Source organism: Erpetoichthys calabaricus, chromosome 1, assembly GCF_900747795.2.
Source record: "Erpetoichthys calabaricus chromosome 1, fErpCal1.3, whole genome shotgun sequence".
Taxonomy (NCBI): domain Eukaryota; kingdom Metazoa; phylum Chordata; class Cladistia; order Polypteriformes; family Polypteridae; genus Erpetoichthys; species Erpetoichthys calabaricus.
The window spans coordinates 228,213,521-228,238,396 of NC_041394.2; the positions used below are offsets into that span (position 1 = coordinate 228,213,521).

At 34.6% G+C, this 24,876-nt stretch overlaps 1 protein-coding gene across 5 annotated transcripts in view; it reads left to right on the forward strand.

Moving 5' to 3' along the window:
* celsr1a (cadherin EGF LAG seven-pass G-type receptor 1a) overlaps positions 1-24,876 on the forward strand; it is a 238,322-nt gene that overhangs the window by 116,398 nt on the left and 97,048 nt on the right. For 3 of the 5 annotated variants that reach the window (XM_051934936.1, XM_051934931.1, XM_028812158.2), the window contains exons 3-6: positions 4,759-4,981; positions 9,179-9,294; positions 11,234-11,322; positions 19,021-19,101. In XM_051934936.1, the coding sequence (XP_051790896.1) occupies positions 4,759-4,981; positions 9,179-9,294; positions 11,234-11,322; positions 19,021-19,101 (509 nt within the window). The remainder of the gene's footprint in view (positions 1-4,758; positions 4,982-9,178; positions 9,295-11,233; positions 11,323-19,020; positions 19,102-24,876) is intronic. The other 2 variants (XM_028812174.2, XM_028812166.2) reach the window with 1 other exon arrangement.

The window sequence follows — 24,876 nt, forward strand, 5'->3', positions numbered from 1 at the left end:
CATCCAAAAAAACATGGTACATGCACTGATGGCTGCTCTGAAGTTCGCCATTAAAATGTAAGAGGCTGCCAAGGTTATAGGTCTGTGAGTGAGACAGAATGTCCGTAGGTGAGCTCTGTCTCTGTCGACAAATACGTTTTCCATGGAGCTTTTTCGGTTGCCCATGAGAGGATAACTGACCTGAAACAGCATGGTACAGTTGCCACCCATATCTGCACAGCAAAAGAGCAGATGACACAGAGTGAAATCACTTGCTTCCTTATACTTCACTCACACTTCTACCAACACAAATGTGTAGGATTTCTCTTTATTTCTTCTCTTTGCCTCCCATGTCTGCAACAGTATTTTTTTAGCAGATGTTCAAATAGAATTCATTTGCATGTTGCACAAAAACATTTGCACAGGATTTTTGATGGAATTGTTAATGTGTAATTATGTGGTAACCTAGTGATGGAGACATCTAGTTGGATACTTTTGAAAAAGTGAAAAATTGCATGCAGACATAAAAATAATAATAATAATAATAAACATTTATATAGCAGCTTTCCTGTGCTAAAAGTGCTTAACAACAAGAATTTAAAATGAACAGAGTTATGCATATATTTTCAGTCATGCTCATCACCATTTTTATAAATAATAAATTCATATTTAAAAGTGATGAATCTTTAATATAATAACAAGCTGTAACAAGCAGCTGGAATTAAAAAAAATAATGTTCAGTGTGCATCCCTTTAAAGCAAAGCGCAAGGCTATAAAAAAGTCGTCAGTGCAACAATTAACTTGCTGAAAAGTTTAACGTATTATTATTTCATGCTCTGCGGTTGAAAAAGTATAGAATATATGCAGTCTTCTCTTCAAGAGACGCTTATTAAGCTTATTGATCTGCTTTATGCAAATATGACTATAAAGGCAATTAACAAGGTTTATCTCAATTTAAGATATATGTTTTAAATACATGTGAAATGATTCAGAGTGAATCCATTGTAAAATTGAGGTTTGCTTTATGTTTTTTGCTTTAAATCCAGGTCTGTAGTGTGCATGTTATAAAAAGTCTAAAGAACAGATATAATATGCAGCAACTAACTAATAAATATGCATAAATGCAAAGAAGTCTTGCTTTGCAGCATACCTTTGCACAAATATTCAAGTTGTGTTTGAATGACATCACTTTCCATGACAGTACATTATGATGTTCCAGAAGTTCAGATATGAGTTACACCTCAGTTAATCCACCAGGCTTCAACTTAACCTGGAGCGAAAACAAATGCCCAGGTGGTGAAGGATATTCTTTACTGCTGCAGTGAGCCTGGCAAAGAAACACAAAAAAATCCCCAATGGTAAAATAAAAATTTGTTTTCTGATTGCAACTGGTACATCTTAGAGTATTATGTGGCTTTTTTTAGTTAGCTTAGCCAAAGCCTTACTGAATCTGAGCTCAGCTCTTTTCATATAACTAAAGGCCTAGACAGTTATTCCTTTGCTAATTAAAAAAAGCCTACTATCCTATATCTTAAGCTACTTTCCGAATTAGGTGGAAAGACTGTCTTGTGTGATTCAATATGGGAGGTCCGCCTGCATGTTTTCACCAAAACACCCATCACCTAAAACTAGCATATAGAATTAGCCAGCCCTTTTGTAGCCTGTGGCACTCAGCGAGGGAGTTACAGGAAAGATTTTGCTTTCTTGCATAACATGCAGTTGTCAGGCTAGAACCTGCCTTGACTGCTGTGTAAAGGGGCATGGAAATTTAGTAAATCCCACCCAGCCATTATCACTTCTACTTAATGCAGAAAGGATGAGATAATACTTTCTTTGATGAGACACTGTGTGCTTATTGATAGAATTATGTTATTTATATTAAAGTATTTATATATTCATTTTTGAAGAAAAACAAGCATAATATTACCCTTTGGTTTATTGTGATATGAATGTTCTTGTTCTAGCTTGTTTTGTTATTCCTTTTTATTTTATTTTAACTTAAAAATTTAACTAGTATGATATTTCTTTGATAAATTCATAAATGAGAACAAAAGCAGGTAAGTTGCAAAATGTTACCTTGAAAATTATTATGTTAAATATAATAGCTAAATAAAGGAAATACTATATATTTGTCTAGAGTGCGGTTTTAAAATTAATTTAGGAATTTAAAAAACTGCAAACTGGTAAACTGGTTAAGAAAAAAATAAAAAAGACCTTTAGAAAATGTAACACTTCCTAAGAATAAGGCAACTGCCTAGTGGCGTTTCTTGGTGACTCTGAATTTAGAAAAACAGTTTCAGGGAAGGGATAGATGATAAATTACAATTAAATTACAATTGGTTTCATCTGTTTGATTTATTTTGTACGTTTAGGTAAAAAATTGTGATGACTATGATTGTTTTGGGTGAATTGAACATTATATTTTATTTACACTACTTTACATATAAATTATATTCCATATGCATGAGGGATAAAAGTCTGTCATTTTGTTAGTGCAAGAAATATGTGTGTGCCAGGATTTGGCTAGGATTCTACATCTAGCCACTCCTTTTGCCTGCAAATTGCCCTTAGACCCTCCTGCCTATGCTGGTTGCTGTGCATCATTAATTAGACAATAGCCGTTAGGGAAGAAGGAAAAAACAAACAATAATAATAATACATTTTATTTATATAGTACCTTTCCCATGCTCAAGCCACTTCACAGAGTCTTATAAAGAAATAGCAGGTATATGTAACATTGGATACTGATGTTTAGATAGATACAGGATAAACAAAGGCATTAAACTGAATAAAAGACAATAAACCTGAATAAAATACTAAATTCAATACTAAAAGAAAGCCTAGCAAATAACATCATCTGTGATATAACACACACACACAAATCATACTTAGCATCTGGACAGATAGGAAGACTGAAAGAGGAGGCAGAATGTCAGGTTAAGTGAAACGCCTCCCTGAACAGATCAGCTTTAAGTTGTTATTTAAAAGAATGATTGGAGTCAGCAGATCTAATTAATTTAGGGAGATCATTCCAAATTCTAGATCCTGTCACCCATATAGTGCAGGTTAATGTGGAGCACAACAAGTTTGCCAGAATCAGAGGACCTTAGAGGGTGAACAGGAGCAGAGTGATGGAGAAGGTCACTGATGTACTCCGGTGCAGGGCCATTTACAGCTTTGTAGGTTAATAACAGAATTTTATATTTGATCCTGTAAGACACAGGGAGCCAGTGAAATTGAAGCAGGGTGGGTGTGATGTGCTCACTGTTGCTGGTTCGTGTAAGGACTCTTGCAGCTGAGTTTTGAATCAGCTGGAGCTGTGATATAAGATTAGAAGTGGTACCTGCCAGTAGGGAGTTACAATAATTGATGCAGGATGTGATAAAAGCATGGACAAGTTTCTCAGCATTAGAAAAGGAGAGGAATGAGCAAACATGGGATATGTTACAGCAGTGGAAGTAGGAAAGTTTCTTAATGTGGTTTATGTGGGTGGAATAAGAAAGGGAGGAATCAAAAATGACAATAAGATTCCTTGCATTAGAAGGTGAGTGACTGAGAAGGAGCTTATTTGCTTTAGTGCCAATTTGCAGGAGTTCAGTTTTGTTGCAATTTAATTTTAAAGGGTTCTCTTCCATCCAGGTTTTAATTTAACTGATGCAAGTTGTGAGCTGAGAAAGCCCTGATGAAGTTTCATTTTTAACATTGAAATAGAGTTGAGTATCATCTGCATAAACATGATAACCCAGTCCATAGCTGTGAGTGATATTGCCAAGGGGAAGCATACAGATACAGAAGAGCAGGGGGCCGAGAACAGAACCCTGAGGGCCTCCTCGTGTGACCAGTGCTGAACTGGATCTGCTGTTGCCAAGACTAACAAATTCTTGCCTGTCAGTCAGATAGGACTTAAACCACTGGAGGGCAGTGCCAGAAATACCCCACATGTTCTCCATTCTGGACAATAGAATGTCATTGGCTGACGGTGTCAAATGCTGCACTAAGATCTAACAGAATTGATATGCTGGTTTGTCCAGAGTCTGCTGCCATGAGCAAATTATTAGTTACCCAAAGCAGAGCAGTTTCACAGCTGTGCTGTACTCTGAAACCAGACTGAAAGGGTTCCATCAAATTATTCGAAGTTAAGTAATTGATGAGTTGAGAGGCTACGACACACTTAAGAACTTTTGTCAGAAAAACTAAGTGAGAAATAGAGTGCAAATTGTTAAGATTGTTAGCATCAAGACCAGACTTTTTTAACAGTGGGGTTACAAAAGTGATTTTAAAAGTGGCTGGCACTAAGCAGGTGTCAAGGTAAGTATTTATTATTATTGTAACTGTCGGGATTAAGGCAAGATTTAACAAGTGTGGTGGGGATGGGGTCCAGTACACAGGTAGTGGGCCTCATCTTGCAAAAGCAGGTCATTAACAAATACAGATATGACTGGTGAAAATTTAGAAAAAGAGCTGGATGGAGTGGAAAGACAGGGAAAGATATAAATGGATGATGGATTTATGTTAGTTGAGTTATTTAGATTAAACAAACAAACAAATAAATAAAAGAGAGTTAAGCAGATGCACAATAGTGCAAAGAATCTCTGCCAAGCTGTCTCTTTTTATTTCTCTTGGCCTTGCAGTCACATGACTGCTGCTTGATTAATGATGCCAGAAAATAAATACTGAAAGGAGTGGCCAAGTGCAATTCAAAGACGAAAGGAGTGGATAGTTGCAAAGCACAAATCAAATCCTGACTTTTGGTCTTTTATTCTCATTCTTGTTTTGCAGGTGATGACTGTGAAGTGAACGCTCGTGTTGGACGCTGTACTCCCGGGGTGTGCAAGAATGGGGGTACATGTGTCAATCTGCTAGTGGGTGGATTCAAGTGTGTCTGCCCTTCTGATGAGTTTGAGCGCCCTTATTGTGAGGTGACGACAAGAAGTTTTCCTCCACAATCATTCATCACTTTCAAGGGACTGCGGCAGAGATTTCATTTCACCATTTCTCTCATGTAAGATTATACTGTATATAGTTAATACAAATCCTTGTCTCGTAGTAACTCTGTTGAAATATTAGTTTTGAGACTAAATTTTTTTTTGCCAGTTTCACTACATAACTATGAAATTCAAACAGTTAAAATAGTGGTTGACAGCAGCACACAGAGAAATGCAGCTTTGAGTAGAGGCTTATCTTCATCATGACAGAGTTTTGCAAACTGTCAAGACTGCAAAGTTTAAATGCACCAAAATAATACTTCTAATCCGACAAAAATAGGAAGAAAGAAAACAAAAAATGACACATACATAAGCAGAAATATTCATATATGTTATGTGGTTATGTTATGTGGTTTGTGTGTCGAATCTTGTTTTCATGGTTGCTGTCTTACTGAGACATAGGACCGCTGCCTCATCCAGTGCTGTTTTCTGCAATACTTGTGTTGTTGTCAAGATAGACATTATTACAAATTTCATGATCAGTAACACATCTTTTATATAGTTGTTAAAATCCCTGGTCTTTTTCCACTTTGCCAAAAAGATTAGATTAAGATTAGATTAGATTAGAAGAACAAAATATGTCACATGACGTAAATCTTAACTAGCATGAAAAGAAAACTATATTCTTTTCTGTGTACAAAACAGACAATTTCTTGCTAAATTCCTGTGCAAGTAAAAACATTCTACTGGGAATGACAGAATTGTGACACAATAAAGGTAGAAATGGCAAAATAACAGCATGTTTAAGCACATAAGTACAGGAATTGGATTGAACAAAACCCTTAGAGCCACAGGTATATTCAGAACACAGGCATACTGAGAATTTCTGGTTTGGTTTACTTGCTAAGCAGATTTATATAGTGCAGTTGCATTGGCAACTTTATCTGTAACTGTAATCAGAGTTGAAAAACACCTATGTGATATTGTGATTTGTAAGCATGGTTTTTATAGTATGCTTTGCAAACCCACTTCCCTTACCAGTTTTCATGGGGAGTTGCCTGTCCCTCCAGTTTCATGTTCAATGTAGAGATCAGATTTCCCACTCACTCCCATGTAGCATATATATTATTGACTTAGTGTTAACTTTAGATTTAGCACATAGTGTACAATATGTGTGTTTGAAATGTATGTTGGGTGCAGGGGAGTATAAACATGGGGAGAATATGCAAATTTTATATAAGTAATGATGAGGCTAGGATTTAAAACCAAAAGTCTGGAAGTGTCTCGGTCACTGTAAAGCAAATTGGTTAATGGTCTTACTATTCTTGTAGCTGTGTTTACATATATTGAATATGAACACTGATCATGTAAGAAATTTGTATTTAATAATATTATCTTGTATGTTATCCTATTCTTGTTATTTACTGATGTTGACAATGTCATTTATCCATCCATTTTACATGGGTGATATATACTGTATATGTATGTATATATATATATATATATATATATATATATATATATATATATATATATATATATATATATACAGTGGAACCTCGAGATACGATCACCTCTGTATACGAGAAATTCAAGATACGAGGAAAGTATGAGTGAAAAATTCAGATCTAAATACGAGCATTGGCTCGCGTAACGAGCCACGAGCCAGGCTGTGGGTATAGCTCGCGGCTTAGCGAGGGGGCGTGGTAGCAGTAGCGAGCCGCAGGGCAATCTGCGGTGTCTGCGTTTCTCACCTAAGTGCACAGGTGGGAAACTGCCCACATCCATGACTGTTCCTGTGGCTGATGGGCTGCAGCTGCCATGTCCTCCCCGCATATATAGAGAAGCGCGAGCCGGTTAAGGGGGAGAAGAAGTTAAAGAAAAGAGAGGAGAGAGAACGGAGGCTGCAGGAGGAGGCAGGAAGCAGCAGCAGCAGGAAGTCGGTGCGGGAGAGCGAGCGAGTGCAGGCTCGCGTGTAGCTGAACAGTGAGCTGAACAGGCGAGCCAAACAGCTGAAGCAGGACGGTGTAGAGAAGGTCAGCTGCATTAAGAGTGTCTCGCCTGTTGCAGAGCCCACATGGGAGAAGCAGGTGAGACGCTGACGCTAACAGAGAAGAAGCACCGGGGATTGTCATCTGTTTTTTAAAGACTGCTTCGTGTTGACATTTTAACCTTGTGTTGAAGGATTGTTATTCTTGTGTATTTTAAACCTCCACTTCACATCTGTTTTAAGGATTATTTATTTAAAGATTTATTGAATGCTCTACTGCACCTTGGACACCTGTTTTGATTCTTTTAATAATCAGTTATATTATTTACAATTGTTATTTATTAAAGGTAGACTACAGTATATATTATTTATCAGTGTTATTTGTTAGGAAAATTGATTTTTATGTTAATATTTTTGGGGTGCGGAACAGATTAACTGGATTTCCATTATTTTCAATGGGGAAGTTTGTTCTAGATACGAGAAATTCGCTATACAAGCTCAGTGCTGGAACGAATTAAACTCGTATCTAGAGGTTCCACTGTATATATATATATATATATATATAATTTACTGCTTTACTATAATGTGGCTAAAATAAAGAAAATTGTCATTTACTGAAAGCATTAATTTAATTCTAAACACAGGCCTTTTCAGTTTAATATCACAGCCAAGTATTAATATATTTACAGTGACTTTAAGCCAGTGTAAAAGATATTGTGTCATATATTAACTTTCTTTTCACTCCAGTATAAGGGGAGGATAAAGAAACAGCATACTTGTAAATTGTTAACGCTATAGATACATGATACACAGATAATGTTAATAGCTTTTTTTAATGACTTAAAAATAGAAAATTGGACTTCAACAGAACATACTTTGAATGGCATATATTTTAAAGATGCACGGTAATGAGGTCACTATTGTGAAGGCTGAAGCATACATGGTGTAGAAACAAACTTAAGTAAGTTGGAACAAGGTAAAACTGCATCCACAAATTAAACATTTTCATATTTTGTACACTTGTGCTTTAAAAACTTGAGTGAATATGTGGTAAATCTGTGGAATAGGAACACATTTAATTTGTTAGTAAAACTAGTGAAGATGACAGGCAAGGAGATGCTTTCTGCTACTAGTCAACACAACTTCATCAACAACAGTGGAAAAATATGATAAAAAGAACATCCATCATTCTGGGTTCCAGCGGGCCATTCATATTTTCCAATAATGCTTACAGGAAATTTTGCTGTTCCTGTGAAAAAGACTGCTATATCACAGATGGTTTTGCTGTCACTTGTCACTGCCAACATCACTTGGAAAACCATGCAAAAGTCATTCTCAGTTGCCAGAAAAAAATTCTCTGCCCTTACAGCATCTGCTACACTTGTGTGTTTGTTTCACAATCAAGTCAAATTGCTTAATGAGACTTCACATTGCTTTGGCTAAAATTTGAGATATCCATCACAAGTATTTGATAAATACTATGATGTCTAACACACTTGTCAGACCTCCATTTTTCCATTGTGTCTCAGTTACACTTTACTTGTGTCAGAAGAATAAAAATATAGGCAAAATATCAGGGAAATAATAGTAACTAGCACTTTTATTGTCAGGCCCCTAGTGACCAAAATGTGTAAAAGTATTATATGGGGTTACATTCAGTAAACTCATTTCACAGTGGGTGATTTTATTACAAAACTGATGAGCTGAATAAACAGAAACTGTCCTGAAAGAGCAGATTGGAGTAACTGCATTGATGAGAGAACCATGAATACTAGTCTGTCTGTTTAGAGCACTGGCAATAGAGAAACCAATACAAAACAAAATATAAATTATGTGTTGAGTCAAATACATTGGAATCAGAGTGATGCAACCTGGTAAATTTTAGGTTGTGAGAAGATGCTTTCTCAGAATATAGTTCTTGAAAAATATTTTTACAGAAAGTCTGGTATAATGTAATTATCTATGTAACTACACCTGTTAAGATTACATAAGTACAAAAGGAAAATATTTTCCTCCAAGAGAAAACTTGTGTTAAACATTTAAGAAATTCATAGTTAAATTCTACACCATTTTTAAAATGTGACTGTAGACATGTTTAGTTATTTCAAATAAATAAAATATGTTTTGTTCATTCTTCCTGTGTGACTTGAAAAACATAACATACTATTTTAAAATGAATGTCTAATTTGAAGGCCATATTGTCAGGGAACTAACTGAATTATGGTTGCAATTTAATTTGGAAATTTAATGAAAATATAAATATAATGACATGTCTTCCTGACAGGTTTGCAACTAGAGAAAGTAATGCTTTATTGCTTTACAATGGAAGATTTAATGAGAAACATGATTTCATTGCCCTTGAAATCATAGAGGAGCAGATTCAACTGACCTTCTCAGCAGGTAAGGCAGTCCGTTTGGTCAGTGTGTTTTATTCTACTTCACAAAGATTACGATTACCTGTTGAGAGAATTGATTTCAGAAAGTTTACTAAGAGAAGTGCAGACAAGTCACACTGTTCTTCTGAAAGGCTGTTTTTGGCTAATGTCTATTTATCTTTTCTAATCTGGAGTTGTAACCTTTATACATAGCTGTGTTTGGTTTATTTTCAGTACTCTAATACTGACCACAGGAACTCCTAGTGTTTTTTTTGGTCATATTGTAACGTACTACACGGAAACTATATTCAGTCTATAGAGTGTGCCACTTTGTACTTTTAAAGTTCATGATTTTAAATGTATGCATGTGTACACGTTTATACAGTACATTTATTTTTTTTACCCTTTTTGGTAGATAAGAGTTATTATTGGGAATCACTGTGGCACAGTTACAACTTCATAGTCCTAGGCTTAAATCTCGGCCTACTTAGATGTCTGAGACTGTGTGCATGTTCTTGCCAAGTCCCAAAGATATACCTGTTAGGTTAACTTGCATGCTTAAACTGGCCCCTTATAAGCAAGTGCAGGTGTGTCAACAGATGTGCCCTTTAATGGACTGACCCTCGTCCACGTTGGGTTTGTGCCTTACACCCAGTGTATCTGGGAGAGATTCTGTCCTTCGCAGTCCTGAATAGGAAGTAAGTTGGTTTCATAATGAACACTCCAATGTATTTTATTATTTTTTATTTTACATCACTTTCATGCTCACTTAATTTATCTAACAACTTCATTTCAAATCTGACAGCTAATATAAACACAAAGATGGATTAGATTAGCTCTGTCTTTTTATAGTGCATGTTATTTTCACCTGTGCATTGGCTGCTCATCATCATGTGATCTGTTATTATGAAAGCTGTATCATCTCTTTCATTGCTAAATGTAAATTGATAATTTGTGAAAGTTACATTAAAACACTTCATTATTTAAAGGTTTAACAGTAGCAGTAAAAAACATTTGATGAGGCTGAAAATCCAGCTAAATTCAGAAAATGACGATTAGGAATCCTATAAGCACCCCTCAGTCACAATATTGCCCATGTCTTTACAGTTTTGAAGAAATCATGCTACTGTAAGCCTACATTTTAGTAGCTATTAATGAATTACCACTTTTACTTGAGTTTCTTTTCACTGTTGACAATAATTGTGTTTACTTTAAATAAAGGAATAACTGATTAAAATATTTGTATCATTAAAATTGGTTTTATCATCTATAGTAGTTACGTTGAATTTTTGAAAAAAATGTCAGCACTTACATACAACAAGAATGTTAAGAATCAATGTGTAAATGTTATATTTTTGAATAAGATAAAATAAATATGCAATTTTGCATCCTGTTTCTTCATGAATATTTTTTTTTAAAGATTTTCAAATTATTGGATACAAGCTTGTTAAATACAATTATTTGTCACTATAAATAATATCTCAAAAACCACCTTTTTCACCATGTATCACCATATATATTAGGATAAATATACAATGTTGAAATGTTAATGGTATATTTATTCATACATTTTAAAATGCTATTTTTGTAGCTTATTTCTATTTTTAATGTTGTGAACTGCTAGGATTTTTGAAATTTTACTGAAAAAACAAGAAATTCATTTACAACAACAAAAATGGCTAACCTTTATGAAACAGTAACCATCTGAAAGTGTTTAAGAGCTTTATACTTAGTTTAACAGCCATGGGTTTCTTTAGGTCAATCAATGCGGACTCTTTAACAGGTAAACATTAAACCTTTGTACAGATATTTATAGTATCTAAAAGTAAATTTTGGTAAAGTGACACCCCCACTCCTGTGTAAATATCACTCCTTTTGGAACTTATTTTTTGCTCAGTAAAATATCTGTCTTAGTGCTCAAAATTAATTTATTCTTATCAGTTTAGTATTTTTTTCTTCTTCAGGTGAAGCTACAACTACAGTAGCTCCTTACATGCCAGGAGGCGTCAGTGATGGTCAGTGGCATTCTGTTCAGGTGCACTACTACAATAAGGTAGGAGTTGATTACCTCTCTTTATTTTGTGTGATAACTTACACTACTCTGCAGGATGGATGCATGTCAAACTGTTTTTGGACTGCAAAATGTTTTGAGTGATCAATGCCAAGAAGTGGTACATGTTAAGTATATATTAGTTAGGTTTGATTAGAAGGAAGCATACATTTTATTACTTTAATTGGTAATTGTGTTTTAGTTGGAAAATGCAGGAGATCTGAAAAATTGAGAAAGTAAAAGGCCGCATGCCTGATGAAAATCAACAATCACTTAGCTCTGTTAGCTGTAGTATTTTGTCACTGTATTAAGTAAAGAATGGAAGCAATCAAGGAATTTTCAAAGTTAAGATTTATCCAGCATACTCTATATGAGGTATCAACAATATTTAAAAGCAGTATTTGTTAGATGAGTTAAGACAATGACAAGATAGTTGGGATGGAACACGTAATTAATGCAATGTTTTATAAATGTATATATTGTTTATTCTGAAGATGATGCCCATAAAAGAAGATTACCTGAGATTTTTCATTTTGTGTAGGTCTTTCCACTCTGAGAGCAGTAGTGCAGTAAATGAGGCCTGTATCTGTTGAAGATTTAACAGAGTTTTAGAGCTTGATCCTAAAAAAAAGGGTGTAGTCAGTTAATAGCATATTCAGTCATTCTGTAGGGAAGAACAAATAACGTAGAAAGGCTCTTGAGGTAATACAAAATTAGCAGTGGTGCATTGCCAAATGACGATTATAGTATTTGACATTTTCAGTTTGAGAATGTAAATATTTTTTGCATATAGCAGAACAGTTAATGGGTATAAAGAAACAAAAAAATGTTCAGAGTCCCTATAATACCACCATAACTTATTTTTTTGTTTTCTAATTATTTTCTAATTAATAATTACTTTTATTCTGTTAAAAAAGTTTATGTGTGGAAAAGTTTTACATACTTTTTAACTCTATGTAAACCAGAAGTTGAGTAATGTATTTGAGCAGGCAGGAAAGATCAGATAAGTTGGTTATTTTATTAAAACATCATATATATTATATGAATATGAGGCATATAAATGAAAACGAAGTAGCTAAATTTTCATGGTAAACCATCTTTTCTCTTTCTTTAATATAGTAAAGGTAATACTAATTTACTTGGGATTGTTTTCTTCCAGTTTAGGCGATACTAAATGCTTTACTGACATTCCTTTTAATTTTACTTTCACTCATTTAAAAAAAAACAATGTCCACTTTTTTCACTTTTACAGCACTCTGATATGTTTGAACTTAAAGGCTTGATTAGGATTAGAAGGTTGATTTCATAAGTACCAAAAATTATATTGATTATTCCATACACTTTTTTTTCCTTCCTTTTTCTTTTTTACGTTAACATTTTGGCTAAAAGGATTATAAAACTTACTGATTTGTCTGTTTCATTTTAGTTTGCACTGTACTGCACAGTGACATTTGTAAGTTGTCTTTTGAGTGAACATGTCTCTTAAATAAGTTTTATAGAATGCAGTATAAAATAAAGGTCAAAGACATATATGCTAAGGGTAAGCCACTTTTAAAAGTCACAGTGTAATTTTGTTCAGGCATGTCAAATTGGAGACATGTAGCATCTCTTTAAAGTAGGGTTAGGCCTCAAAAATGTGTTTGTCTCTACGGGGTCATTTAACTCATTTTCAAACAGGATTAAGATACAAATACCTTGATTTGCTTGTTTAGTTGTGAACCGTTTAATCCTACACACAGGTGCTGAAGGGCAGAATCACAGACTTATCTCATTCTAAACACTGAGGTCATTGTCTGAACTGTTAGAAGTGGGATTCTTGTATCAGAGGTCTTCAACTGATTCTTTTGCCTCTCAGCTTCTACACACTTAATAAGCACTTACCTAGCCTTGCCTGACTCTTACTGTTTGTATTTACTTTTCAAAAAACAAGAGGCTTATTGGTAATAAACTTATTTTGGTTATATTTTGGTTTCAATTGCTTTCTGGTTATTCATTACTCTTGATATACAAATGCTTGAATAGTTACATATTTTTAAATTTACAAAGATTCAATATTTATAATTAATTTATCAGACTATGTGAAAAAATATAATTTAATTGAGGTCTGATTTTGATCCTTTAAATGTATTCATTTGCAAAACATATCATTGATTGTACAATTTTAATGTAACATTCATCTCTTAAAACTTCAAAACATGTTTTAGAATAGTCTTACACTATTTAAAATTTCATTTTCTTTTTTATTGTAAATGCAAAGGAGAGTCTGTTTTGAAACAGTCATTGGTCTTTTATTTTTTGATGGTCACTTAATATGTAATCCTCAAAGTAAAACAGAAAGGAATGATTTTATATTTTCTGCTGGTCACTGGTGTACTATGCTTAGAGTTTGATTTCTCAGTCTCGTCCTTCATTAGTTTATTTTGTAAAAATGTATATATTTATAGAGATTTGGATCAGGTATATGAATAGTGAAAGAATTTTGTTCTAAATATGTTGAATAAATGTAATTCATATCTGCTCCATATTTATGAAAGTGAGCCTGCAATATAGATGTTTTGTTATGCTTCATGTTCAGTTATGCTTCTGGATGCTAAATAAAGGAAAATTCTAAACTCACCCTATCTACAGAAATGGTTCCTGCCTTGTCACTGCATCTTAGTGGTCCTGTATTGGAATCACTGGGCTTGGAGAGCAAATCAGTGTTTCTCAATGAAAGAATAAAGACTCTTCCATCCTCCATTATGGCTTCCACTTTTTATTGTTTTACTTTCTGCTAACCTCAGCTTTAGCTGTAACAGATGGAGCACATATTTTTAATGTCTCTTTCCACTCAGGCATGAAGCAGGTAACTTTAAAAAAATGAGTGTAAGGGACCTTGGATGTTTCATTTAAAAACTAAATATTGATGCACTCTCTCTGAGGGTACAGATTTACTTAAAAACCATGCACAGGATAGTCATCATCATTTCACATTTACACAAACTTTAAATGATGAATGCGTAAATTGAGAGTGAATGTTATGCAGACTTTGAATAATCTCACTTATTAGTAAAAGACATTAAATGTCACAGAAAAATGGCAAGAAAAATTCACACCCTAGATTAATTTGGAAATGTACTTTATAGCAAGGGCAAAAGCAAATGTTCTGCTGATAATTTTGCACCAGCACAGCACAAGCTATTTCAAGTCGAGAGCAATGATGCCCTCATTTTTTCAGATATATATGCAAATTATCTGTTAGTTTCAACTTAAAAATTTGACTGGGTCAGTCAAAGTCATACACTTTTTTAAAATTCTACTACAGTCTTGATTCGTCTTTGTGCTTTTGGATCATGTCTCATCCTTGTTTTTATCTGTTAAATAGACTGAAACATATTGTGGTCTGAGATTTGTTTGTACTTTGTTCTGTCCATTTTCTCTCACTGTCAGCAACCACCCCAGTCCCTGTTTACAGAAAGCAACCATATAACATAATGTTGCCTTCACCATCATGACTTTTTTAACTGGGTAATGTGTAGTATTACATCCGACTTTTTATATAGTATCAATTGGTCATAAAAGTATAAAATACTATATTATGATTGTTTACTTATATGTGTTTTACAGTTGTAACTCTGGAAGATTAAGTGACTTTTTCACATTTTAATCAAGTGTTGGGGATTGAACTAGTAACCTTGTGGTTTGTAGTCCAACAGCTTAGTCACTGGACGACATCCAAAATTGAATGCCTTGCATGTAGATACGATGGCTCCAGTTTTGTCCTTTATAACCACAAAGCCTTTTTCAAATAGTTGCATTATAGTTTCATGTTGAAATTGAGTTTTAACGAATGAAATATTGTTAACTCATGAATATTTTTCAATTTCATTCATTAGACTCCATTACCTCTTCTGTATTTCCTTTGGTTTCATTGTTGAGACTTTTACTTCAAATAATATTCACTAACTGCTACTGTTTTGCCTAATATTTGAGTGCCAATCAATTTATACTGAAGTTGCTTTTGAAATGTTATGCTTTTCTTTTTGTTTTAAATTTGCTTTTCCATTGGTGGGACCTTACAGAGACTTATGCGATTTTTTTGCAAATTTTAATGACTTCATAAATATTTTAACTATAGTAAAATTTAGTATGTACTTTTTTTTTAAACAAATACTGATGCAATAACAAATGCATACTGTTTCTTTTAATATAATGTGATATTTGGCAAAAGCTTACTGCTTTTGCAGAATACTCCACGCGCTGTTGTATACACTCACTGCATATCTTGATATATTTTCAAGAAACCACCTGCCTAGACACACTTGAACAAGAGAGATCAGCTCAAGACAGAACATCCCAAATAACCCTGTTGAGAATGTTCTCATGTGGGCTGTACATGAAATATACACTAGGTGGCTTGATCTCCCATAAAACATATACTATTGGCCTAGTGTTTAAGAAAAACTACTTTTACTTGGAAGCAGGCTTCCATTAGATGTAGTTTCCCACTAGACAGAAATCAGCTTGTATTACACAAAAATGCTCTGCTCACTGTGCCTGTAGACCTGTGGTCTCAAGGAGCATTCCTCCATGCTGTTACTTGCAAGACCAAGAAGCCAGCCCAGGATTAGACAGACACAGGTGCCTGACCAATGGAAGTTGAGTACGAAGTGGAGCCTGAAAGTGAACTTAAAATGTCAGTCAAATTTCAGAGCTAGTTAAACTTTGTTTTGTAAAGAAGAGTATGACTGCTGTCTAACAGAGACAAGTGTTGATAAACATTTAAGATCAAAGAAAGACAAAAATAGTGAAGATTTTTGAAACCCAAAAAAATAGACACATTCCTATAAAAATATCATTAAAGTAGTCATTTATCAGTCATATATATATTAATTGCCAGTAGAATAATAGAATAACTTTTCAGAGAAGCCTAAAAAGTATGCTTTAAGGTAACAGCAGTAATTACATTTGTGGTTCAGTTTGATGGCACTGTTTGAAAAAGAAAAAAAATCAGACTTTCAGATTCCAACATGCCAACAGGTATCTCCGTAATATTTTGTAAAAGGTTAAGTAAAAATAATATTAAAGTGGACTTACCTGTTATATGAGGTTTTCTTGCAATCTAGTGCTGCTGTAGACGGCTTGTATAATTTGCAAGGAAGACCAATGTCTTTTCTCAGAATTACAACAGGGTTAAAGTTGATGCATCCTTCAAAAATATGTATATTTTCTGTTTTTTGTTTTTTTTGCTTTACTGTACAAGTATGTTTCAATCCAGATCTGATTTGGTGGTGGCCACTTTGGCAATACTGGCTTTAAGGTGGTAATCCACCCCGGACAATTCACCAGTCCATCACAGAACATGGTCAAAACCCACAGTCACTCGCAGACTCTAGTGGAAGTGTGAGGTTTCAGTACTAATCACTGCAGTATTGTGCAACATTTTTTATTTGTTTTGTTCCAGAAACTGTTCCTGCCATATACCTTAAGTTTAAAACACCATCGTACTGTTAGGGGCAACAGATTAATGGAAAAATTGTTGACCTCTTTGATGTAGTACTAGGGTGTTGTACCGTGTTAGTCATTAGGAATGTAGAGAAAAGCCAAGCAAAATGACACCTTTTATTGGCTAACTAAAAAGATTACAATATGCAAGCTTTCGAGGCAACTCAGGCCCCTTCTTCCGGGGCCTGAGATGCCTCGAAAGCTTGCATATTGTAATCTTTTTAGTTAGCCAATAAAAGGTGTCATTTTGCTTAGCTTTTCTCTACCCTCTTTGATAAAAGCTATATATGATCAAACATTCCCAGGGAAGAGCTACTTGAGAGAGTGAGATTATCCTGGCAGCATTAGTTGCAAAAACCTAATGTCTGTCTATAATAAGTAAAGCAGGTAAACACCCTGTAAGTTTTTTGATTGTGGAGGAATCCTTTTTGAACATAACAGAGAATGAAGTGAGCGTCCTGGTTCTGAATGCTCACAGTACCCTGTATGACCTGAACTCTGCTTTAATATGCTTAATGTGTGTAATGTATTGTGAACATAAAACAAGCTGATGTAATGCACAATAAATTGTCACATTTAGGTTCCAGTGTCTCTTGGTTTTCTGTCTGGAAAGGTTGATTTCTTAGCTATAGGTGACATATTTTGGGAAGTAACTTTATGTAATGTTTCTCTCAATATTTAATATGAAAGATTTTCTCTGAGGGGTTCTTACTGCAGCCATGTATGGACATTTGCATTGGAAATAAATGGCGTCTATGTTCAGTTATGTTATTTAAAGTGTTTACACAGGTTTTTAAAATACTTGATATTTCAGAATGTTAATAATGTGTTCTCCCAGCAGTTGAGGAGCTTTTCAAACAAATGCTTATAAAAAAGAAAATTAGTTGTTCTGTTGTGCTTTTATATTTGCAGTTAATTTAAACAATGTAAAGTTTAGAGTTAATGATGATTTCCCCATCTTTTCCAAACACCACAGCATAAGACCGACAAATATATGTATTTTTTTAAGCAAAGATACATTAGGTTTAACTCCAATTATCTATCTATCTATCTATCTATCTAATTAGATCACATTTTTAATATTGGTATACTGTATTTATATGTTTTTATTGTTAGCTAACATTTGATCTAATATATTAATGTTTTAAGTAATAAGACTTTGTACACCAGTACTATAGAATAAGCAAAGGTAGCTTAGGATTGGCAAATTATGACATGTATTTCAACGCAAATGCACATAACCAAAGTTTAAAAAGTGACACATTAACACATTATTTTAATCAGAGTCCATGCATTACTGTCTGAAAAGTTTTAACCCATTTTCATTTTCTTGAGTGAGTCATCTGCTTTCAGAAAACATGAAAGAATAAATTTTTCATTTGTCAGAAATGTCCTCATTTCACTGTTGTTATGATAAGGTGAAATTTATGTGAAAACTGAGTTAACAATTATGTAGGGAATTATTTGCTTTTTTTAGGAAAAGTTGGTGCAGATTTTTAGGACTTTTAGAGAAAGTTTATATAGTAAATAAAACTTCATGAAAATGTTTCTGTGCCATATCTGAACCTTTTTGTTTATTTTTGTTGGACCTCTTTTATTGTGTTTTTGTTGCCAACCGTGGCTACCACTGCAGCCAGACAAGTTATCTAATTTGTTTCTAGTTCCTTCTACTGAAATGAATCTATCTGTTGTGCATTACTTTTGATACTATACTAGAGTAAGGTACAGCAATTATTTTACTTATTATGATTTGAAGAAAGAATTGACAATAATTCTCCTGATAGTTTATCGAAATCATAAACCTTTTGACATCTGTAACTGAAATGACTTAAACATAATTTTACATTGGATATCATTAGTTCTGTGAAAAGGAATTTCTGTTGTTCTGTTCTGTCCAAATATTTTGTCTTTTAGTTTTCTGTATGTCATATAATTGTTCAGACATCGCAAACAACATTTTTCAGAGACCTCAGATTTGGTAGACTTAATTGAGATCATTGTTTGCATCAATTTTTTTTTAAATCAGAGATAGAAAATGGTCTACAAAGTAAGCAGGTATGCTGAAAAGCATTTAAAGGTTTGTGTAAAGAATCCTTTGTTGAATCATGTCAATGCATAGTATAGTTTAAAACGTAATTTGACTGGGTAGAGACTACAAGTTAAAATTAAAATGAACTAATATGAACATCTTTTTTGTTTCTTCAATTACCTAACCAGGATAGCCTGCATCTTCTTGATTCCAGTGGGGTCCTGCATGTACCCATTTATACCGCATGGCTGGAACTGAAACACAAGGAGGTAAAGTGACTTGCTAAGCTCACACAGCAAGGCTGTGGTCACACACTGGATTGTTGCAATCCTTGTCGAAGACCACTAGGATTCACTTCCTCCTCTGATCTGTTTTTTTTTTTTGTTGTTGTTGTTCTTGTGTTTGGTACTATGGTCTATCTGAAATGGAGCAACAAGCAGAAAGAGACTGCCCTTTCCTCATTCCACATAATAGTACTTCAGGAAATCATACAGAGATCCTTTGCTATTCCTATATATAAATGGCAAGAATTAACACATGAAAGTTTCACTTGGTAGCACCTTTTGGTTGGTAGTATGTCACTGCTACAGAGCCACATGTCAATTTGCTGTGTATATTGGTTGTCAAAAGAATTGTTCTAACTTTTTCTATCAATTAGACATCACAGATACAACAGTGATAATTTTGCTACCACGCATCATACAAGTGAGCTGGTAATGAAGGTTCCATTTCCTTTTCACTCAGGGTAGTCTTTACATTGATGAAAAATTAATATGTTTTGTTTATTTTAACAAATGTATCTTAACACATAGTACTGTTTCTGTAGAATGGCTGCCTCCTTGTGTTTATGAGGTAGGTTTTTGAAATAATAAAAGAGGAAGTGCATTGTTTCATCAGATAGGTTAGTATCATGTTAATTTGCTACTGATACTTATATCTAGTTTGTTAGGGGGCTGACTATCTAGAGTCTATACCATAAGGTTACTGGTTCAATTCCCACCACTCATCCACTGTCAGACCATGAGTAAATCACTTAACCTTCTTATGCTCCAGTAGTAACAAATATAAACAGTTACCACAATGTGCCTGAACAGGTAGAGTGCCTTGTGGTGATACTCACTATAAACTACTTGGTTTTATTACATAGCAATACAACATCTCACATGCTGATGGATAGGAGAGAGTTTCCAGGAGTCAGTGCTAGAAAGGTTCTTGGTATGGCTTATTTACTCACCCATATATTGCACAAAGGCTCAATTTAGAGTCACCATAAAATGTAATCTGTATTTGTGAATGATATGGGAGAAAATCAGAGAACAGTAGACATTTGTCTGGCCTGGATTTGAGCTTGAGAGTCTTTGGCTACAACACAGTGTTGCTAAACACATTGCTGTCTAAGTAATGGTACTTGGGCCAAAATTGGCCACAGGGACCTTCCTTTTGGCCCATAAGGAATCATTAGAAATTGTTACATTTATATATATATATATTCTTTTAAGGTGTTTGCCAGGCACAAGTCATAAATTCAGAAAAATTAAGCAGAACTCATTATACATAATTTATAATAAACTAGCCATAATACCTGTTGAAGACAAGTAATAAAAATCATTTTAAAATATTTGATATCTCTTGCCTTATCAGTACTTTCAACATTCCTTGTCCTCCTTTCCTTGGTAACCTTGTGTGTCTGAACCTCTTTTGCCTTGTGCTCCTGTACTTGAGCACATTCCCGTAAAGACTGCTTCTTGGACTCTTTTTATTTTGAGGCACCTTGCTCAGTTCCTGACCATTTTATGACTCCCACCAATGAGAGATGGGCCATATTACCTGCTCCAAAAACATTTTATGTATTCTTGCCAATATTTCCCTTCTTTGAAGGTGACTCTTAGCATGCCTCCTTGTTATGTATCACAACTCTTTTACCCCCTGTTATGTATCTCAACTTGTCTTGCTCAGCACTTCCTCTGTTTATCGTATTGCCAAAGCCAAACTGTATAATATGAACAAAGCCACACTTTTGCAATCAGATCCCACAGAGGGACTGGATGTACACACACACACACACACACACACACAGAGAGCAGTGTTTTATTATACACTAGATTAGCTGCGTGCGGTCTTTGGGAAAAAATCAAACCAAACACTCCCTACCAGTTTTACTATATTCATGAACTTGGAGAGGCGACATTTAACTCTTTAAGAATTACCCAGGGCAGAGGACGTGGACCCATCTGTGCTTGATGCCCCAAGACAGTGTAAGATGACACTGGTGATACCATATCTTAGCCGTATTGCTGTCGTATGAGTCCTGTTAATCTTTGTCTCGAGAAAATACCTCCAGATAGACAATGCCCTTCTTTGCTGAGGTGTTTCACTTGGACGTTGTTGAGCCGCAACATTTAGTTCCTTTCGACATTTTGGCCCTTCATCTGTGTCATTACTGTAGCACAACATTGTTGTTGTATGATAGTATTTGCTGCACACCGGTCTTTTGTAGTGAGAAGTGAAGTGCTTGCAAGCGTCAAAAATGTTTTAAAGTGCATTCATGCGCCATCTAGTGGCTGTGGTTGAGTGTGAGCAGAGCGGACTGCTCCATACAGACACACATGCTGGTCTTTTGTTTATGTGTCTAATAAACATATTACCAATCCTGTCCATCCATAATCAATTTTCAGAGAATCTACTCACACTAATTAAATGCTAAGCTGAGAAACCATCAAAATAAATAACTATGGAGGACTGATTTTTTATTCTGTTTTACTCCCAACAATTTTTGAAATATCTGATCCATTTGTTCTGCAACTCCTGCCAGAATATATGTCTCTACTCCCCAAATTCAATAAATCCTTTCCTAGAGACCATGTTGTATGACTGACTGACTATTCTAACAAACAATTCCACACCTTTTGGTTGTTTGATTTTAATGTCAACTATCATGTTTGTAGTGAATATTAGTTTAGACAGTCACTTTAGCAGTACCACATGAGGATTCATTCAGACATAAGGTGCTCGTTTCATGGCTATTCTGTACTAAAACGTTTAAACATCTACCACAGCCAGCAAACAGCAGTTGGTTTTCTTTCTGATCAGCGTAGTAAGAAATATTTGTCATTTGGCTGATTTTAGAGCCTTTTTAGTGTTGGTGGCCCTCTTTTCAATTGCCTCAGCCAACATACAGTTTCACAGTAATCTGGGTAAAGATTCCTATTTGACATGCAGTTGTCCAGCTGTTTGTATACTCACTGACTGCTATGATGAAACACACTGCTTAAAATAGTGAGATGAGGATTGCTGTTTTCAAACTACAAGTTATTTTCGATTTAAGAAAACATGGCTTCCACATTAAGGTATGTTTGTGAAAACAAAAGGAAATTGAAAGTAATACATTTTATCATCAGGTCTTGGCATGATTTTTCCTGAATTAAAGACACGTTCCTGCTCAGTTGTCTGCTCATAGCCAACATCACACGTGAACTTTTCAGCTAAATATGGAAGTAAAATAAAAACCATGCACAAAGCATTAACCCTCCAACAGCTGAAGCTATGTAGCGAGGTGTGAAAAATAGTGCTATGTTGTTAACAGTGGAGATGTAATTTTTTTTTAGCAAGCTGAATACTGTATAAATGGGTAGACCGTTATGTACAGAGGCATGGTAGCACAGTCTATAGTGCTGGTGCTTCATGGATGTATCATTTTGGATGGGAATCACATGCCTGGTCATTGTTTATGTGGAGTTAGCACACTCTCCCCAAGTTCCTCCTTCATCCCCAAACACAGGTTAGGTGAAGTTGGTGAATCCAAATGAGTATGAATTACAAGTATGGATGGGTATATACAAGATTGTATAAAATGACAATTTATTTTAATTCTGAGAAAAATATTACCCTAAGTCATGGCTCAACAAGCCCTATGACAAGCATAAGCTATAATGATCATACATGCATAATGTGGCACCCATAAGCACATGGGCTCATGTGTATAGAACAGCCAACACAGAGCACTGAATATACCATTTCATGCAGTTGAGATTATAAAAAAATAAACAGCCATACAAAGTAAAGAATAACTCCTTGGTAGCTTAGCCTGCTATTGTATTCCACTAACAAGGTTACTACAGTATCCCTCTTGATGCACTTTCAGTTTCATTTTTAGCTGGAATGCACTTCACTATAGATAAAATAAATTGCACCAGGGCTGTTACGTGATACTGCCAAGTTAAAACCATGTATATACAAAGGCAGATGTTAAACCACTGAATTCACCAGTAAAAGAGTTGAAATTGAGTTGATTCTGGGAGCGGAATCCCTGCAGTAGTTCATGATCAAAGTCAAAATTGCCAAGCTGTTAAAATGATAGATAGATAGATAGATAGATAGATAGATAGATAGATAGATAGATAGATAGATAGATAGATAGATAGATAGATAGATAGATAGATAGATAGATAGATAGATAGATAGATACTTTATTAAATCTATCTATCTATCTATCTATCTATCTATCTATCTAAGAGGAAATTCACATACTCCAGCAACAGCATACTGATAAAAAACAATATTAAATTAAAGAGTGATAAAAATGCAGGTAAAACAGATAATAACTTTGTATAATGTTAATGTTTACCCAACCCCCGGTGGTATTGAAGAGTCGCATAGTGTGGGGGAGGAACGATCTCCTCAGTCTGTCAGTGGAGCAGGACAGTGACAGCAGTCTATCGCTGAAGCTGCTCGTCTGTCTGGAGATAATACTGTTCAGTTAATGCAGTGATTTCTCCATGATTGACAGGAGCCTGCTCAGCGCCCGTCACTCTGTAACAGATGTCAAACTGTCCAGCTCCAGCACATGATTTCCTTTGTTTAACGCATTTAAGATTTACTACCAGGTAAAAATATTTGTTCATTACTTTTGTCACATTTGCAAAATGTGGATTTGAAAGGTAGCTTTCTCTTTTTTTTGTGTTTAATGTAGGTACTAGACACTTCTAAGTTGTCTTTTGTAAAGGCTATAATCTCACAGCTCTTTAAAATTATTAAGTCTGTAACATAGTTTAAAGGCGCTAACAGTCAGGCTGAAGTCTAATATCTACTGCAACCTGTAGTGTATCCATTTTTAAACTTTTTTTAAACACCACAAAGAAAAGTCCCTCTATGAGAACATAAGGTCTTATTTCATTCCATTCATTCTGTACTTCTGTCAGACATTTCTGTTGCCTATCTTTTTCTTCTCTTTCCTCTTATGTTTAAGTAAATGATTTTAATTTGAGGTGTGAATTTATAGTTTCCTGTCAGAATCAAGCTTTAGCACTTACTGTACGCCATGCAAAGGTTTATGACTTTGGTGCAGTAGTCTGAAGGCATGAAGGCAGTGAAGGAAGATGATTTATGGGATGTTTTTGTAGAATGTGTAAAGGAAAAAAAAAACCAAAGTGCTCTTTTCGGCCGGCAAGCTGTCAATAGGTATTAACTTTTTACTTTTAATTAATGAGTTGTTTACCAGTTGGACAGTTTTATGAGTATTTTTTCTCCTTTAAATTGTGACAAGAAGCATTGACTATGGTATGTTTAATTCTGTAATACTGGTGTCTATGATGATCTAGACAATGATAATTTATTTGTTGTTACACATGTGCAGTTGCACTGGGAGCAAGGCCATGGCTAGTTAAGCTAATCTGAATATCTTGATGTAGGAGGGAAACCTCCCCAAACATATAGAAAATGTACAGGCTTCACACAGACAACATTCAAGCTCAAGATTCAAATCCAGGACAGTGGATCCATAAAAAGGCAGTCCTATAGTACCCACTTTAAGCAATTATTTTGTTTTAATTTAATGTATGAATTTTCTTAAAATTCTTTGTTAAATTGTTTTTGAAATAACAACAAATTTGAAATATATATGAATAAGTAATTTAAGAAAATTAACAGCTTCAAAGCAAAGTTATGTATACTATTTACTGTACCAGACGAGAACGTAATATTGAAGTTAGAATTTTTAAATAGCCAAATGAAATGCATAGTTTGGATTATACATATGGATATGTGAG